This window comes from Hemicordylus capensis, chromosome 10 (genome assembly GCF_027244095.1).
Source record: "Hemicordylus capensis ecotype Gifberg chromosome 10, rHemCap1.1.pri, whole genome shotgun sequence".
NCBI lineage: Eukaryota > Metazoa > Chordata > Lepidosauria > Squamata > Cordylidae > Hemicordylus > Hemicordylus capensis.
In genome coordinates, this window is record NC_069666.1 from 18,490,464 (window position 1) to 18,506,586 (window position 16,123).

At 49.4% G+C, this 16,123-nt stretch overlaps 1 protein-coding gene across 6 annotated transcripts in view; it reads right to left on the bottom strand.

Annotated features, from left to right (window-relative positions):
• Positions 1-14,668, bottom strand: part of C10H15orf39 (chromosome 10 C15orf39 homolog) — a 31,672-nt gene extending 17,004 nt beyond the window's left edge. For 3 of the 6 annotated variants that reach the window (XM_053273112.1, XM_053273114.1, XM_053273118.1), the window contains exon 1: positions 14,090-14,668. In XM_053273112.1, coding sequence (XP_053129087.1) covers positions 14,090-14,152 — 63 coding nt within the window. In that variant the 5' untranslated portion in view covers positions 14,153-14,668. Of the gene's footprint in view, positions 1-7,041; positions 7,800-14,089 lie in introns of those variants that run through there. The other 3 variants (XM_053273115.1, XM_053273113.1, XM_053273116.1) reach the window with 3 other exon arrangements.
• Between the last annotated feature and the right edge of the window lie 1,455 nt (positions 14,669-16,123).

The window sequence follows — 16,123 nt, forward strand, 5'->3', positions numbered from 1 at the left end:
TGTGCCATCAAGTCGATTTCGACTCCTGGCGCCCACAGAGCCCTGTGGCTTTCTTGGTAGAATACAAGAGGGGTTTACCATTGCCTCCTCCCACACAGTCTGAGATGATGCATTTCTGCATCTTCCTATATCGCTGCTGCCCGATATAGTACCAGTGGGGATTTGAAACGGCAACCTTCTGCTTGTTAGTCAAGCATTTTCCCGCTGTGCCACTTCAGGTGAGCCCAGCAACTTTTAGGCAAGTTCTAAACTTACTTTGTTGCCAGAGTGCTCATTCGGACATTGAGGTCCTGCTTTCAGTTGTGTCGGTTTTTTTACACTCTCTCAAAAAATAAAAATAAAAAAGGACATTGCAGAACTGGGAAAGGTGCAGAAGAGGGCAACCAAGATGATCAGGGGCCTAGAGCACCTTTCTTATGATGCAAGGCTACAACGTCTGGGGCCATTTGGTTTAGAAAAAAAGACGACTACGGGGAGACATGATAGAGGTCTATAAAATCATGCATGGTGTAGAGAAAGTGGATCGAGAGAAATTCTTCTCCCTCTCACTTAACACTAGAACCAGGAGTCATCCCATGAAATTGATTGCCGGGAAATCTAGGACCAACAAACGGAAGTACTTTTTCACTCAACGCATAATCAACTTGTAGAATTCTCTGCGACAAGATGTGGTGACAGCCAACAACCTGGATGGCTTTCAGAGGATTTTGGATAACTTCATGGAGGAGAGGTCTATCGGCGGCTACTAGTCGGAGGGCTATAGGCCAACTCCAACCCAATGCAGGGGAGTAAGAGCAGGAGAGAGGGCATGCCCTCATCGGGTGGGCCAGCATCTGGTGTTTCCAAGCAACGCACAATCTCGAAAGCAGATCCTAGCATCTGAAAACAAGAGAGTGCAACACACCACTGTCTCAAAAAGGAGTCGCTGCTCTAAGGTCTGCTGTTGCTGACGGGATGGAAAGGTCTTCCAAAGATTTGGAAAGGTTCATACAAGGTTCTGCAACTAGGATTTGTTTATATTTGACAGCCAGTGGAGAGTAGTGGCCAAAATAATGCACTTGGGACAGAAAGACCTGGGCTCATATGTCCTTTCTGATGATCTCTGGCTTCAGTCTTGCTCTCATTCTCTCTCCCTAACCTACTTAGGAACATAAGAAGCTGCCATATACCGCTGCCATATACCGAGTCAGACCATTGGTCCATTCTAGCTCAAGGCTGCACAACTCAAATGCCATGGTGGGCCAGAATCATCCACAACTTGGCGTGAAGGGTCAAAGGTCAAATTTTTAGCACATTATCACATTAAAATTAAAAATATTATTAGTTACTTGTGGATCTATTCCCACTGTCAATGGACCCCTGTTCCCTCAGGGAATCCCTAACAGGGATTCCCAGATGTTGTTGACTACAACTCCCAGCAACCTCAGCTGCAGTGGCCTTTGGCTGGGGATTATGGGAGTTGTATGGGACTGCACAACTCCAGCCCTGTTGCAGATGTTGGCCTACAATTCCCATAATCCCTGGCTACTGGCCACTATGGCTGGTGATTATGGGAGTTGTAGTCCAAAAACAGCTGGGGGTCTAAATTGATCAGGCCTGGTGTAGACAGTACCGCGTGAGATGGACCAATGGTCTGACTCAATATATGGCAGCTTCCTATGTCAGTCTTATAGTTTTACAAAACTCGTAAACACCACCTGCAGAAGGGCCGATGGTACACCTTATCAGTAGCATGTGTAGGATTCAGACACTGGACATTCCAATCAAGATATCGTCCTTGGCTGCACAACATTTCATCCTCCCCATCTCAGGTGGCTGATTAGGGAGTATGTTTTTAACATACTCTTTGCCTTATCTTTGCCTTGCTATACTAATTGGCACAAAGATATACTTTCAAAATATGAATACAGGAATGCAGGTGGATACACCGTCTTCCATGGAAAAAACAGGATGACAATAGTTACAAAAGTTTAGACTGAAACCCTTTATATGTAGGAGTATAAGAAAAAATCCTACATGGGCAAAGGGGACCATACCACTCTTTGTCATATCTTCCTCAGCGCCACTACACTCAGCCACAGTGGCCAATAGCCAGGGATTATGGGAGTTGTAGGCCAACAACGGGGAAATAACTTGCCAAGGGAACAAGAGGTTGCCGGTTCGAATCCCCACTGGTATGTTTCCCAGACTATGGGAAACACCTATATTGGGCAGTAGCGATATAGGAAGATGCTGAAAGGCATCATCTCATACTGCATGCCAGGAGATGGCAATGGTATTCTACCAAAGACAACCCCGGGCTCTGTAGTTGCCACGGGTTGACACTGACTCGATGTCAAAGCTTTACCTTAGGCCAACATCTGCAGGCGGGGTGAAGTTGAGCATCTTGGTGAAGACCAGGGATTCTCAACGTTGGGTCCCCAGATGCTATTGGACTTCAACTCCCATAATCCCCAGCCTCAGTGGTCTTTGGTTGGGGATTATGGGAGTTGAAGTCCAATAACATCCGGAGACCCAACGTTGAGAATCCCTGGTGTAGACAATACTGAAGTAGGTGGTGCAGTGGTTGGACTTGAAATAAAGCAGTTCCCGATGGTAGTCCTTAGAAGCCCTTTCAGATAGACGACGCATCATTTGCAATAGATGAGGAAATCCAAATCATAGGAAGCTGCCTTATACCTAGTCAGACCATTGGTCCATCTAGCTCAGTATTGTCTACACCAGGCCTACTCAATTTAGGGCCTCCCCAGCTGTTTTTGGACTACAACTCCCATAATCCCCAGCCCAGTGGCCAATAGCCAGGAATTATGGGATTTGTAGGCCAATATCTACAGAACTTAGCCTCTTCTTGCCTGGTCAACGGAGCAGAATCTCCTCTCCATCTCGACTCTGGGCTGGCCCAAGAATTTGTGGCACCCGAGATGAAGCATCAAGTACTTCCTTGCGCCAGGGCCAGGACACCACTGGGAACCAGTTCCTTTTCAAAACCAACTCTTGCAATGAGAGTGGAGGGGGGGATACGGTTGCGCAGAGAGGAGGGAAGGTTGCCAGCACCCCTCTCTCCTTGTGTTTCTTGCAAGTTTTGCAAGGAAGAGGCATTCCTTGAAAGGGTCAGATCAGTCCCAAAAAAAGCTGTTCTGAGGACAGGGAGGAAAGCTGGCCTTGTAGTACAAAGCATGGCTTGTCCCTTTAGCTAAGCAGGGTCTGCTCTGGTTTGCATTTGAATGGGAGACTACATGCAAGCACTGGAAGAGATTCCCTTTAGGGGATGGGGCCATGCTGGGAAGAGCACCTGCAGGCTTGCATGCAGAAGGTTCCCAGTTCCCTCCCTAGCATCTCCAAGAATGGGCTGGGAGAGACACCTGCCTGCAGCCTTGGAGAAGCCGCTGCCAGTCTGAGTGGACAATTCTAAGCTAGATGGACCAATGGTCTGACTCAGTAGAAGGCAGTGCCTTCTACACTGCTAACCTGTGTAGACAATATTGATAGTGTGTGTACTGTGTAGATAGACCAATGCTGAGACAGTACTGTGTAGATAGACCAATGCTGAGCTACGATGGACTACCAAGTCAGTAGAAGGCAGCTTCCTGTGTCCCCTTTGCTAAGCAGGATCTGCCCTGGTTTGCATTTGAATGGGAGACTACATGTGAGCACTGTAGGATATTCCCGGGGTGGGGGCTGCTCAGGGAAGAGCAACTGCTGGCTTGTATGCAGACAGTTCCAAGTCCCTTCCCTAGCATCTCCAAGAATGGGCTGGGAGAGATTCCTGCCTGCAACCTTGAAGAAGCTGCTACCAGTCTGTGTAGACAATATTAGGTGAGCTAGGTGAACCAATGGTCTGACCCAACACATGGTAGCTTCCTATGCTCCTATTATTGGCTGGTGCCCCCATAATCGGCCACCTGAGGTGACTGCCTCACCTCACCTCATTCAAGGGACGCTCTGGCTCTCCCTGCTTGCATGGAAGAGTTGGGGCACACCCACATCAAATCCTGGAGTTGGAGCCAGTGCACTCTCTCTCGTTTTTTCATCTGTGTGCGGAATGAGTTTTGTTCTGGGCAACATTCAGAGTGGGGCCTTCCTGATTCCACCGAAGCGGGATATAAACTTAACTGAGCGGACATGAAAAATCTCACGAGTGCAAGCATGTGCACACGCCTGAGAGGGAACACCGGTTGGAGCACACCCACGCCAAATCCTGAGCTGAAGTACACCCACGTCAAATCTGGATGCTGGCGTGGCTGCCCAACATCCTGGCATCATCATGTCTCTCTAGGCTGTGGCTGATGGAATCCCTAGGAAGAGCTGATAAAGTCTTGGAGGCAACCCCTAGGCAACTCCCCACCCCTAGCTCACCCCTCTAACCAACCAGAATCCCGAGACACCATTGCTTTATCAGTGGTCTGGATGGACAAGTGATTCACGGTGAGGTCAGAGTCTCAACAGCCACATACGCAGCCAGATTGTGTCAGGGGCTCCAGTTCTCATCAAGCCCACCACATTGCCACGGGCTCACGTTCCAAAGCTCAGAGCTAGACCCAAATTCTCCTTCAGAAGCCTAAGCCCATCAGAAGATGCTGACGACAGGCTTCTTTCGAGGGCGCGAGCAAAACGATGGTCGGTGATAGGACTGGCATCGTTGACGCGTTGGACAATATATCTGGACAGTTGAACAGCCAAGCAACCCACAGTCGTGATGTACAACAATCATCATGAGAAACACTGTTGTCAAGAAGAGGGAGCAGTGACTAGTTCTCTCCGCTGCAGAAAACAGAGACCAGCCAGCCAATGCTGTAATCCATCTGGCAAGCTACGTTTTGGCAACCTACATTTTGACTTCAACCCATCTAGCAACCTACATTTTTGAAGTGTGCGCAGCTGACTGGCTGGCATCGGTTTTCACTAAAGACAGGCATCATCTCAAATGCAGTATTTCAAGGTTCCTCAGACTTGGGTCTCCAGATGATGTTGGGCCACCATGGCAGGAGGTGAGAGTTGTAGTCCAACAACATCTGGGGACCCCAAGTTTGAGAACCCCTGCACCATCCCTCTAATAGGGATTCCCAGATGTTGTTGACTACAACTCCCAGAATCCCCAGCTTTTGCTTGGGGATTATGGGAGTTGTAGTCAATACCATCTGGGAATCCCTGTTAGAGGAAACACTGCCCTGCACTATTTCAAATGCTGTAATGCAAGACTGTCAAGAACCAGACTAAGAAATGTTGATTTCTTTGTCGGATTTCCCCCTCAGAAACCACAGATGTGATGATTGCAAAATATTTTTTTTAAAAAAAGCACCGTGAACTGTCAGTCATTCAAAATCAAATTAAACTGAATCTGTACCTCAGTTGCATCTTCCTCCCCATCCACCTGGCACACCTAGAGTGTTGAACTAGGGCCAGGGAGACTCGAGTTCAAATCTCAACTCAGGCATGAAATACACTGGGCGACTCGGGACCAGTAACTTCTCTCTCAGCCTAACCTACCTTGCAGGGTTGTTGTGGGGGTAAAGACAACCATGTACACTGCTCTGAGCTCCTTGGAGGAAGAGTGAGATATGGATGTAAAGATTAAAAAAACCAAGGTCCAAAAGGATATTGGTGCATAAAATTCAGCATCAGAGACCTGAAAAGCACCATCAATATCCCAGATATGATCTGAGAAGCTGACTGCACAATTAGGTTTAATGCACAGACACCGCAATGCAACATTTCACCCTCTCCAGCATGTCCACCATCCCCTACTTCACTTGAAGCTGAAGATGACAGTAGTAGTCAGTGTTCCCTCTAAGGTGTGCGCCTGTGCGTGCGCTCACCCATTTTCTGATGTCCGCTCAGTTCATTTTAGATCCTGCTCATATCAACAACAAACTTTGTTATCTGCCCCAAAATAAATTGTTCTGTGGGCGGCTCACAACACACCTAGCACATGAAATCACAACAGACCAAAACGGGGGCGGGGGGGGGGGGGGAGACGACACAATGTTTAATGTGTTAAAAATCAAATTTAAACATCAAAATTTAAAAGGCCTGAGTGAGCAAAAAGGTCCTTACCTGGCATCTAAAAGAACAGTAATGAAGCTTCTACAGCTGTGCAGCAGTGTTCCCTCTAAGGCATGCGCATGTGCGCACGCCCACAAGTTTTTTGATGTCTGCTCAGTTAATTTTAGATTCCGCTCAGGTTGAATCAGGAAAGCCCCACTCTGAATGCATGTGTGCACACACAACTACAAATATTTATATACTACTTTTCAACAAACTTCCAAAGTGGTTTACATAGAGAAAATAACAAACAAACAAGATGGCTGCCTGTCCCCAAAGGACTCACCGTCTAAAAAAGAAACATAAGGAAGACACCGGCAACAGCCATTGGAGGGATGCTGTGCTGGGGGTGGAATGGGCCAGTTACTCTCCCCCTGCTAAATAAAGAGAATCACCACATTTAAAAAGCGCCTCTTTGCCCAGTTAGCAGGGTTTGATACACTGCCTTGATTCTCCCGCCCAGAAACAAAAATTCATTCCACACACAGATGAAAAAAATGAGAGAGAGAGAGAGAGAAAACCCTGTTGTACAGCCCTGATTTAGGGCAGGTTTTTTTAAATGAAAAAAAATGATGCCAATCTCTACCAAGGAAGCGGAAATTTGCACTGGAACATTTTCCAGTTCAAACGGTTTTCCAGAAAAGACACCCCTCTGCTCCTCCCCAACGGACACCCCCAGTTTAGTTCGTCTCTAAAGGCCACTGATATCATTTTGCCAAGCAGGGAGGTGGGGGGGGGGGAACGCCTGACAGAATTGCAACACGTGCAAAGTCCTCTGTGAGCCATTTCGAAACCTCTCGGTTAGGAAAGAGGTGGGCAGCTTCGATCAATAGGCTTCTTCCTGTTTTCGGAGGGGATTTTCCCAGAAGCACCCATGCGGGATGCGGGGGGCGGGCGGGCGGGGGGGGGAGAGCTGGGGGGCAGGTCCGAGAACGAACGGCAAGTGTCCTGGGCAAGTTGCAAAGGCTAAATATTTGCCGATCGGAGCGAGGCAACTACCTACTATCCTCCAGGCAACCACGGTGAACCAAGTTGGCCCTCATTTGTTGGCACTGGCTGGAGACGCACACTCACTCCAGCTCTCAGGAGCCTGAGAAGTCACGAGGGATCCTCAAGAAAGAGTCTTCACTTCCTCCGCATGACCAGCAACTTGACAGCCAGGCGGGGGCGTTGGGGGGGGGGCGTTCTTCTGCGGCTTCCCACACATTGCAACTCTCAAGCCGCCAACTCCAAGCCAATCCAGGCCAGCCAACGAGGCAACATCATCGAGTGATTTGTCAGGCTGCAACCTCCTCCAGAAACCCACAGCTGCATGAGACCGGCCTCCTGCAAGCAGCGACCACGGCCGGAAACTTCATGGTAGATCAGCCAATGGGTGGCCCCAGGATTGGGGGTTGCCAGGTGGCGGCTTTGCACACAGAAAGAAGGTCCCCGGTTCAATCCCTAGCAGCACCTCCAGCTGGAAAAGAAGAACCCTCTCGGAATCCCCGGGTGCTGCCAGTCAGAGTGGACAGTACTGAGTCCAATGGACCAACGGTCTGACTCAGTCCGGCATCTCCCGGCCAAATATTTATTAGTCCTACTCAAACAAGTTCATGCGGGTTCCGCCAGAGTTTCCCGCCCATTTCCAGGATCATCCGTCGAAGTCTCACTACAACTTGCAAGATATGCTCAGCCTCTTACAAAACTTTGTTGTGGTCGCTGATGAGGAGGGGAGTGAGCCAGAGATTATTTTATTCTTTATTTAAAATATTTCTATGCTGCCCCAAACTTCCGTCTCTAAACCAGTTCTGCACAACTTCGGTCATCCAGCGGTTGGGGTACTACAACTCCCATCATCCCCAGCCCCCATGACCAATAGCCAGGGGTGATGGGATTTGTAGTCCAACAATAGCTGGAGGGCAGAGGTTGGCACCCCTGTTCTACATACAGAAGATGGTCTCCTGCTGCTGCTGCTGCTTCTCAAAGGGGCATATTGAAAACAGATGAAAGGTTAAATGTTACAACAAGATTCTAATCTCTTCTCTAAATATTTGTAACTCACCCACAAAACGCAATGAACAATCTGGCACTCGTAGCAGATTGCCTTGAAAGTACAAGTCATTCATTCAGCAGAATTTCCTGGAAAATCAGATTCAGCATTGCAGACAGAGGAGCCCAAGAAGTAGATTCTGCGCGCAAGCATGCAGGTCCTCTTCCCAGAGCAGCCCCATGTAGTATCCCATTCAAATGCAAACCAGGGCAGATCCTGCTTATCAATTCTTGCTTGCTACCACCAGACCAGCTCTCCTCTCTTTAGCATGGTTGTTATGGCCTTTTAGCATTGAGAGAAGAACTGGTCTTGTGGTATCAAGCATGACTTGTCCCCTTAGCTAAGCAGGGTCTGCCCTGGTTGCATATGAATTGGAGACTTGATGTGTGAGTACTGTAAGATCTTCCCCTCAGGGGATGGAGCCACTCTGGGAAGAGCATCTAGGTTCCCAGTTCCCTCCCTGGCAGCATCTCCAATACAGGGCTGAGAGAGACTCCTGCCTGCAACTTTGGAGTGGCCGCTGCCAGTCTGTGTAGACAATCCTGAGCTAGATGGACCAATGGTCTGACTCAGTATATGGCAGCTCCCTAGGTTCCTAGCTGCCTCATGTGCCCACTTTGCTGGCTTCCTGGGGTTTTGGTTTAGCACTTAAGTGGTATATTGAGTACTGGGAAATGTTCCAAGTTCCCTCCCTGGCAGCATCTCCAGATAAGGCTGAGAAAGACTCCTGCCTGTAACCTCAGAGAAGCCGCTGCCAGCCTGGGTCGACAATACTGAGCTAGATGGACCCATGCTGGCAGTGATGGCAGTTATAGCTCAGTTGCAGGCAGTGTTCCCTCTAACACATGCGCATGTGCAAGCACTCACACGTTTTTGGATGTCTGCTCAGTCATTTTTAGATCCCGCTCAGGTTGAATCAGGAAGGACCCACTCTGAATGCACATGCGCACAGACTGCCTTGATACTGCCACCCAGAGCAAAACTCATTCCACACAGAGATGGAAAAAAAATTAGAGGGACCACTGGTTGTAGGAGAGTCAAGGTTGCCTTGATTAGGTATTAAAATACAAAATTTAGAAAGTTTCTGAATGTTGGTCCATCCAGCTCAGGACTGTCTACACTGACTGGCAGCAACTCTAAGATCTCAAGCAAAACTCATTCCCATCACTTACTACCTGATCCTTGCAATGGGGATAATGGCAGAGTTTGAACACTGGATCCACTATCACTGAGCGGTGGGCCCTCCCCTCAAGGAGGGACCTTATATTGATTGTTCCTACATCGAGCTCACTATCGTCTGCACGGACTGGCAGCGGCACCCCCATGTCTCAGACATTTCCTAGCCCTTTCAGGCGATGCCAGGGATCGAACCCGGGACATTCTGCATGCAAAGCAGATGCTCAACCACTGAGCTCTGGCTGTCCTTTCGCGAACAAGGCTCCTGGAACATGTTGTGCAGGTGGCCCTTATTATCCTCAGGGGATCAGTTCTCAGTTGAAGCCGCAGATGGCAAAACAGCAGATGATGAGGCATTGAAGCGATTTGAATTGGGGGGGTTAGGTTCCTACTTAAAAATGAATTTTTTAAGAAATAAGAAAAAGAAAGTGCCGTACCATGCTCTGCGGGTCTCCAGCCATCCAGCAATGCCCCCCCCATTCTGCCATTTTTGCACAAAAAAATCACAGGGACACCCCCCACCCCAGGCTCTATGCAGCAAAATGGTGGCCGGAAATGACCTCGGAGGTCATTTCCAGCTATTGTTCCCTCCAATTATTTCGTGCAGAATGAGTTTTGTTCTGAGTGGCAGTATCAAGGCACTATGTGCGCATGTGCATTCAGAGTCGGCCCTGAGCGGGATCCAAAATTTACTAAGCGGACATCAAAAAATGTGTGAGTGCATACAGATGTGCATGCCATAAGGCCCAAGGGCAAGGGGAGAGCAGATTCAGCCGGCAGTGACCATTTTACTGGCCCCAGGCATCCTGCCACAACACAGGAGCTGGAAGCTACTTTATAGCGCCACCCTGCGCATGCTTTCTCAGAAATACGCTCCATGGTGTGCCCAGTGAGGCTTACTCCCATGTAAGCATGCCTAGCATTGCAGCCTGAAAGCAACAACAATCTAGGGAGAGGAGAGGACTTAGCATTTGTTTGGGGCTGGCAACCATTGACAGGGGGAATAGATCCACAAGTAATATTTTTAATTTTAATGTAATAATGTGCTAAAATTTTACCTTGGCCTATGCATGCCAAGCTGTGGATAGTTCTGGCCAGTGTTCCCTCTAAGGCATACGGACAGGCACGCACTCACACACTCAGTAAATTTTAGATCCTGCTCAGGTTGAATCCGCAAGGCCCCATTCTGAATGCCGTCGAATCGTTGTCGAATCGTGAATCGTTGTCGAATCGGTGTCGACTTCTGGCGACTGCAGAGCCCTGTGGTTGTCTTTGGTAGAATACAGGAGGGGTTTATCATTGCCTCCTCCGGCGCAGTATGAGATGACGCCTTTCAGCACCTTCCTATATCGCTGCTGCCCGATAGCGGTGTTTCCCATAGTCTCGGAAACGACCAGTGGGGATTTGAACCGGCAACCTCTGGCTTGCTAATCAAGTCATTTCCCCGCCGCACCATTAGGTGGCTGTGCATGCATATTAGCAATGTCTTATCCCCATGTTGAAAACCTATCAAGTGTATAGCTTGTGGGAAATCAGGTTTCTAGAGATGTGTTGTCTCTATTATCAAGGGTTCCCAAGCCCAACCTGTGTTATGATGTTCAGATGTGGCTGAACTACAATCATCCCCAGCTATAATTTATTGTGGCTGTGGATGATGGCAGTTGTAGTTGAGCCCCATCGGGAGCAGCACACGCTGGAACCCCTGCTCTATATGAAGTCAATTCTCCAATCAATGCCTACTATGAATTGTGACCAAAGAAGTCAAGCATTATTAGACTAACAAGAACACACCGGTTTGAATCCCCACTGGTATGTTTCCCAGACTATGGGAAACACTTATATCAGGCAGCAGCGATATAGGAGGATGCTGAAAGGCATCATCTCATACTGCACGGGAGGAGGCAATGGTCAACCCCTCCTGTATTCTACCAAACACAACCACAGTGCTCTGGTCACCAAGAGTCAACATTGACTCGGGGGCACCCTTTACTTTACTCCTGTTCAAGGACTCAGTTCGACACCGTTTGGAAAGGATGTCACCTAGTCAAAAGGCTATTTGCAAAATGACAGATGTCTTATAACACACTTCCAAACTCGTTGCCGGGGGGTGTGTGTGTGGAGAATTTTACTGACTTGCAATCCTATTAAAACCCCTGAGAATTACCTTTGTCTCAAAACCACAACGTGGCAAGAGCCCAAGTCTGGCTACGCGCACACAGCATATCATCCATTTTCCTTGATGCGCCGCTTCACATCTGTGCCAGGCAACTAACCCAATATGGCTCGAAAGCTCATAGGTCCCGTCAAGCTGCTGGAATCTGGCTTCAGATGTGCAACGTTGCTGCTCCCATGGCAGCTGAATACTGGTGGTACACCACTGGCCTTGCGAAATGCCTGTTGCCAATGTACGCACAGCCATGTGCAATTGTCATAATTACTGGGGAGCACCCGAGGGATCTTAACTACCACTGATGATAGGGGAATAGAATTGTGCACCAAATACCAGCAGCCTGGCATGCAACCACATCTGATATTAACTCCTTTAAGGGAGGGTCTCTCTAACACAACAGTAGCATTAGGTATTTGGGGTTTTTCTAAAGAGACCATTCAGGCTGCCTGCGTGTTTCTTTATCTAGAACTAGCACTTCTGGTTATTAGTGATAATTTTGTTTGGCTCTCATTGGCTTATTCCAAAGAAGCCTTTGTTTAACTACAGATAATTGACATCTGAAGCCCACCCTTCCCCCAGTGAGCTCAGGGTAGTTATATATGGATGTGGGCAACTCTGCTTTAGCCTCCCAACAGCCCTATGAGGTAGGCTCGTTTGGCTGAGAAATAGGGACTGGTCCAAAAAGTCGCCTCTGAGTGGGGATTTACTCCCAGCAAAAGTCCAAACATTTTACCCACTAAACCAGGGGTCCTCAAAACTTGGGTCCTTAGATGCTGTTGGACTACAACTCCCATAATCCCCTGCCACCACTGTGGAGGGGGGTGATGGGAGTTGTAATCCAACATCTGGGGACCCAAAACCTGGCACAAGCTCTCCGGGTGTTTAGAGCTGTCTTGAAATTGACACTTCTGGATGCAAATGCACAGCTTAACACCACCACCTTCATTCTTTGCTTCGAACACAAATACAAAGAATGGGGAAAGAGAAGCACACAACTGTAAATTACACATTCTGGCCATCTACAACAAAAGGCAGCCAAATGTTCTCCCCTCCAATCGTTACACACTCACTCACACCAATGGAATTTCCTAACCTCTCTCTGCCCAACACATTTGTGCATCCAAGTGCTATAGTTACCACAAAAATAAGCCCTGCAACCAGGCACTGCCCAGATACTTTGGGGCAACGTACTGCATTCAACAGGAGCTGACTGTGCGCCTTCCCAGCAAGAAGAGTCGGCCCTATACTTACATACATGCGCGCGCATACGCACACTCTCCCCTGCAAACCACAGGCACCACTTTGGCAACCCATAAATGGCTACGGAGGCCATAACCAGAGCCTGAAGGCCATGTTTTCGTAAGCATCTCCAACAAGAAACAGATGATCTGGTGGGAATGAGTAAGGAGTAAAAAGCAAATCCCCCTTAGTCAATGTGGGGGCGCTGGAGTGTCAGTTTAAAAACACACAGCACACTTTGTCAGCAGCAGATGAAAACCAGCCTTTCCCTTGGAAGGATGGGTGGGATTATGTTACCCTTCACTGAGAAGACAGAGCAAGCTTCACCTCTTTGCTCACAAAAGAAACAGCAAAGCATCCATGATTTTAAACATGAAGAAAGGCTCTGCAGAGAAGCACCAATAGGGAAGTGGGTGTCCCCAAGCACTTCAAGACCACAGAATCACAGAGTGTTTAGTGTTGGGTGGAGGATTCCTTGAGATCTTCTAGTCCAATCTCTGGCTCAGTGCAGGAAACTGCTACGGCATCTCCACAGAAGCAAGCGACAGTAAGAGTTCAGAGAGATTCCCAGCTTCCAGGGAGAAAACAATTCTCTCTCTCTTTTCTCTCTCTCCAGTTAATTATGGAAGTTCTTATTTGTTTGTATTCCCCCTAACAGGAGAGAGCTCACTTTTTTGATATCAGACCTTCTGGCATTATTTCAAGAATGCAAACTTATGCAGGTCGATTTAAAAACAAACACACACACACACACACACACACTCAGAAAAGGCACAGCTGGAACAGCCTTTCCCGGGGAGCCATAAATCCTTTCTTGGGATCCATCCCATGAAGCACGATTTCTGGCCATGTACCAACCCCACCACTGCCAGACTAAACAATGTTTTTAGGCCATGTACCAACCCCACCACTGCCACACACACGAACATATATTTTTAGGGTGTATTTATTTACACACACACACACACACATATTTTCATTTTCATTTTTTGTATTATTCTGGAGCAGCCGTTCCGAGCCAGCCTCCAACTCTCTGCTCCCCACCGCAGAAACACGGCAGCCCTTTAGAGGCACGGGGGGTGGGGTGGGGGCAGGACCCCTCCTGCCCCCTTTCTGCACCCAGCCATGTCATGTGCGAGGGTGAAGTTGCTGCCATGCAGGGTCTCTTCTGAAATTATGCTATACTTCGGGAGAGGGCGGCGATTCAAGCGCCTGTTTATCCAGAGAGACCCCTCCTCGTGTGGAAGGCCCGATCCAGCGCATGTTTACCCCGCAGCAAGTCCCCACGGGGCTTACTCGCATGTAAGTGCACGCTGACAGCCTTGCCGGCTTGGCTTAGGCGGGCTCTGCCTTCCTCCGGCACCAAAGGGCAGGAAACCACATTGCGGCGCAAAAGGCGGCGATCCCTCCTGCGAGGGGCTCCGTCTTACCTGGCGCGGCGGGGCTTTGGGTCCGTCGCTCCCCGCAGGTAAGGTGCCCCCCCACAAGCGCATCTTACTCCCCGGGAAGCTGGGGGGGGGGAGGCGGAATCGCTCGAAGGGCTGATTCGGTGCGATTTTTGTTTTTAATCCTTCTTGCTGGAGATAGAAGTTGGGACGTCGGAGCGCTCTGCAGATTATTCCGCGCTCGGATCGGGACCTCGGGCTAAAACGGGAGTCGAAGGGTAGCAAAGGAGCCGCGGGGTGGGGGGAGAGTGCCCCGATTCTTTTAATCCGGATTAAGGGCTGATCGGGAGTCACTCCTTTTTGAGCAACTCACACCGGAGCTCAGGCCCAGAAACTTGCTGCTTTCCCGCCCAGCCCAGCATCAACTCCAGCCGCAGAAACGGACGTCGCCATCGCTTGATTCCGAGCCGCCGCCGCCGCCTCCGCTTGGCTCCTCTGTCGATCCAGATTCAGATTCAGATTCAGAGTCGCCGCCGCCGCTTCGCTCCGGGAACTCCCCGCATCTCCTGAAGAGGAAGAAGTGAACGCAGGCTGGCCGGCCGGAGGCTGAGGGTGCACGCGGGAGATGGGTGGGGAGAGGGAGGAGCCGAGCGGGAGCAATGTGAGAGCCAGCCTCCGCGTAAGCTGGGACGAGCCGGGCCAATCGGAGCCGGCACGGGCTGATGGCATCAATCACACACGGAAAGCGAGCCCAAGTTTGCAAAGCGAGCCTAGAAGAGGAAGTAGGCGGCGCGCGCACGTGCGCCCAGTTCTTGCGCATGGGTGCAGAGTGCTCTCACTTTCCCATCAAGGAGCGCAAGGCGGCATTCCCTTTTCTCTTCCCCATAGTAGCCCCGATACTGGGCCCTTTTAAGAATGTGCCTTTGAGCCCCGCCCCACCCCCAGACACACGCACACACTTTCTTCTCTCTGGCTGTGCGGCCTTTCTGATGTGGCGCGGTGTAACGTTTACACAGTTGCACATGGGCCAAAAAAAAAAGGTGTGCAGACAGGCTGATGGCATCAATAACACGCGGAAACGGAGCCGAGGTTTGCAAAGCAAGTCTAGGAAAGAAAGCAGGGGGACTTAAAACAGCACTGCGCGCAGGCGCCCAGTTCTTGCGCATGGGTGCGGTGTGCTCACTTTCCCATCAAGGAGCGCAAGGTGGCATTCCTTTTTCTCTTCCCCATAGTAGCCCCGATACTGGGCCCTTTTAAGAATGTGCCTTTGAGCCCTGCCCCGCCCCCAGACACACGCACACACTTTCTTCTCTCTGGCTGTGCGGCCTTTCTGATGTGGCGCGGTGTAACGTTTACACAGTTGCACATGGGCCAAAAAAAAAGGTGCGCAGACAGGCTGATGGCATCAATAACACGCGGAAACGGAGCCGAGGTTTGCAAAGCAAGTCTAGGAAAGAAAGCAGGGGGACTTAAAACAGCACTGCGCGCAGGCGCCCAGTTCTTGCGCATGGGTGCGGTGTGCTCACTTTCCCATCAAGGAGCTCAAGGCTTAGAGAATTAGACAGGCAACTCTGTTGAGTTTTCCAAGTACACCTCCGCATAGTATTTGGGTATTTCATGAGCCCCAGCATACTGAAATTTGTAGTTTTCCAGCATTTTTGGTCTGGCTACGTCCATGCTAAATAGTTTTTTAAATATTAAAAGATTAACGAGATTGACTTGTATTTTTCAGCTGATATTATGGTAAAGTTATCTGAAAGATGGGTGTCGGATGTTTGGACAGGGTAGCGCAATTTCAATGCTTGCCCTAGGCGCTATTTTCCCTAGATACGCCTCTGAGGCGGCGTTCCCTTTCTTCTTCCCCATAGCCCTGACACAAGGCCCTTTTAAGAATGTGCCTTTGAGCGCATCTCTCCCCCCCCGCCCCCACTTTCTTCTCTCTTGCTGTGCAGATGTAGGGGCCGTAAAAAAAGCTATGTTTTATTCTTAGCATAACTAACGCCATTTTGCTTCTGTAGGACATTGCTAAAAGCTATTAGGGAATAAATGATGAAGGAATAAAATGCAAGCAGGGGAGTT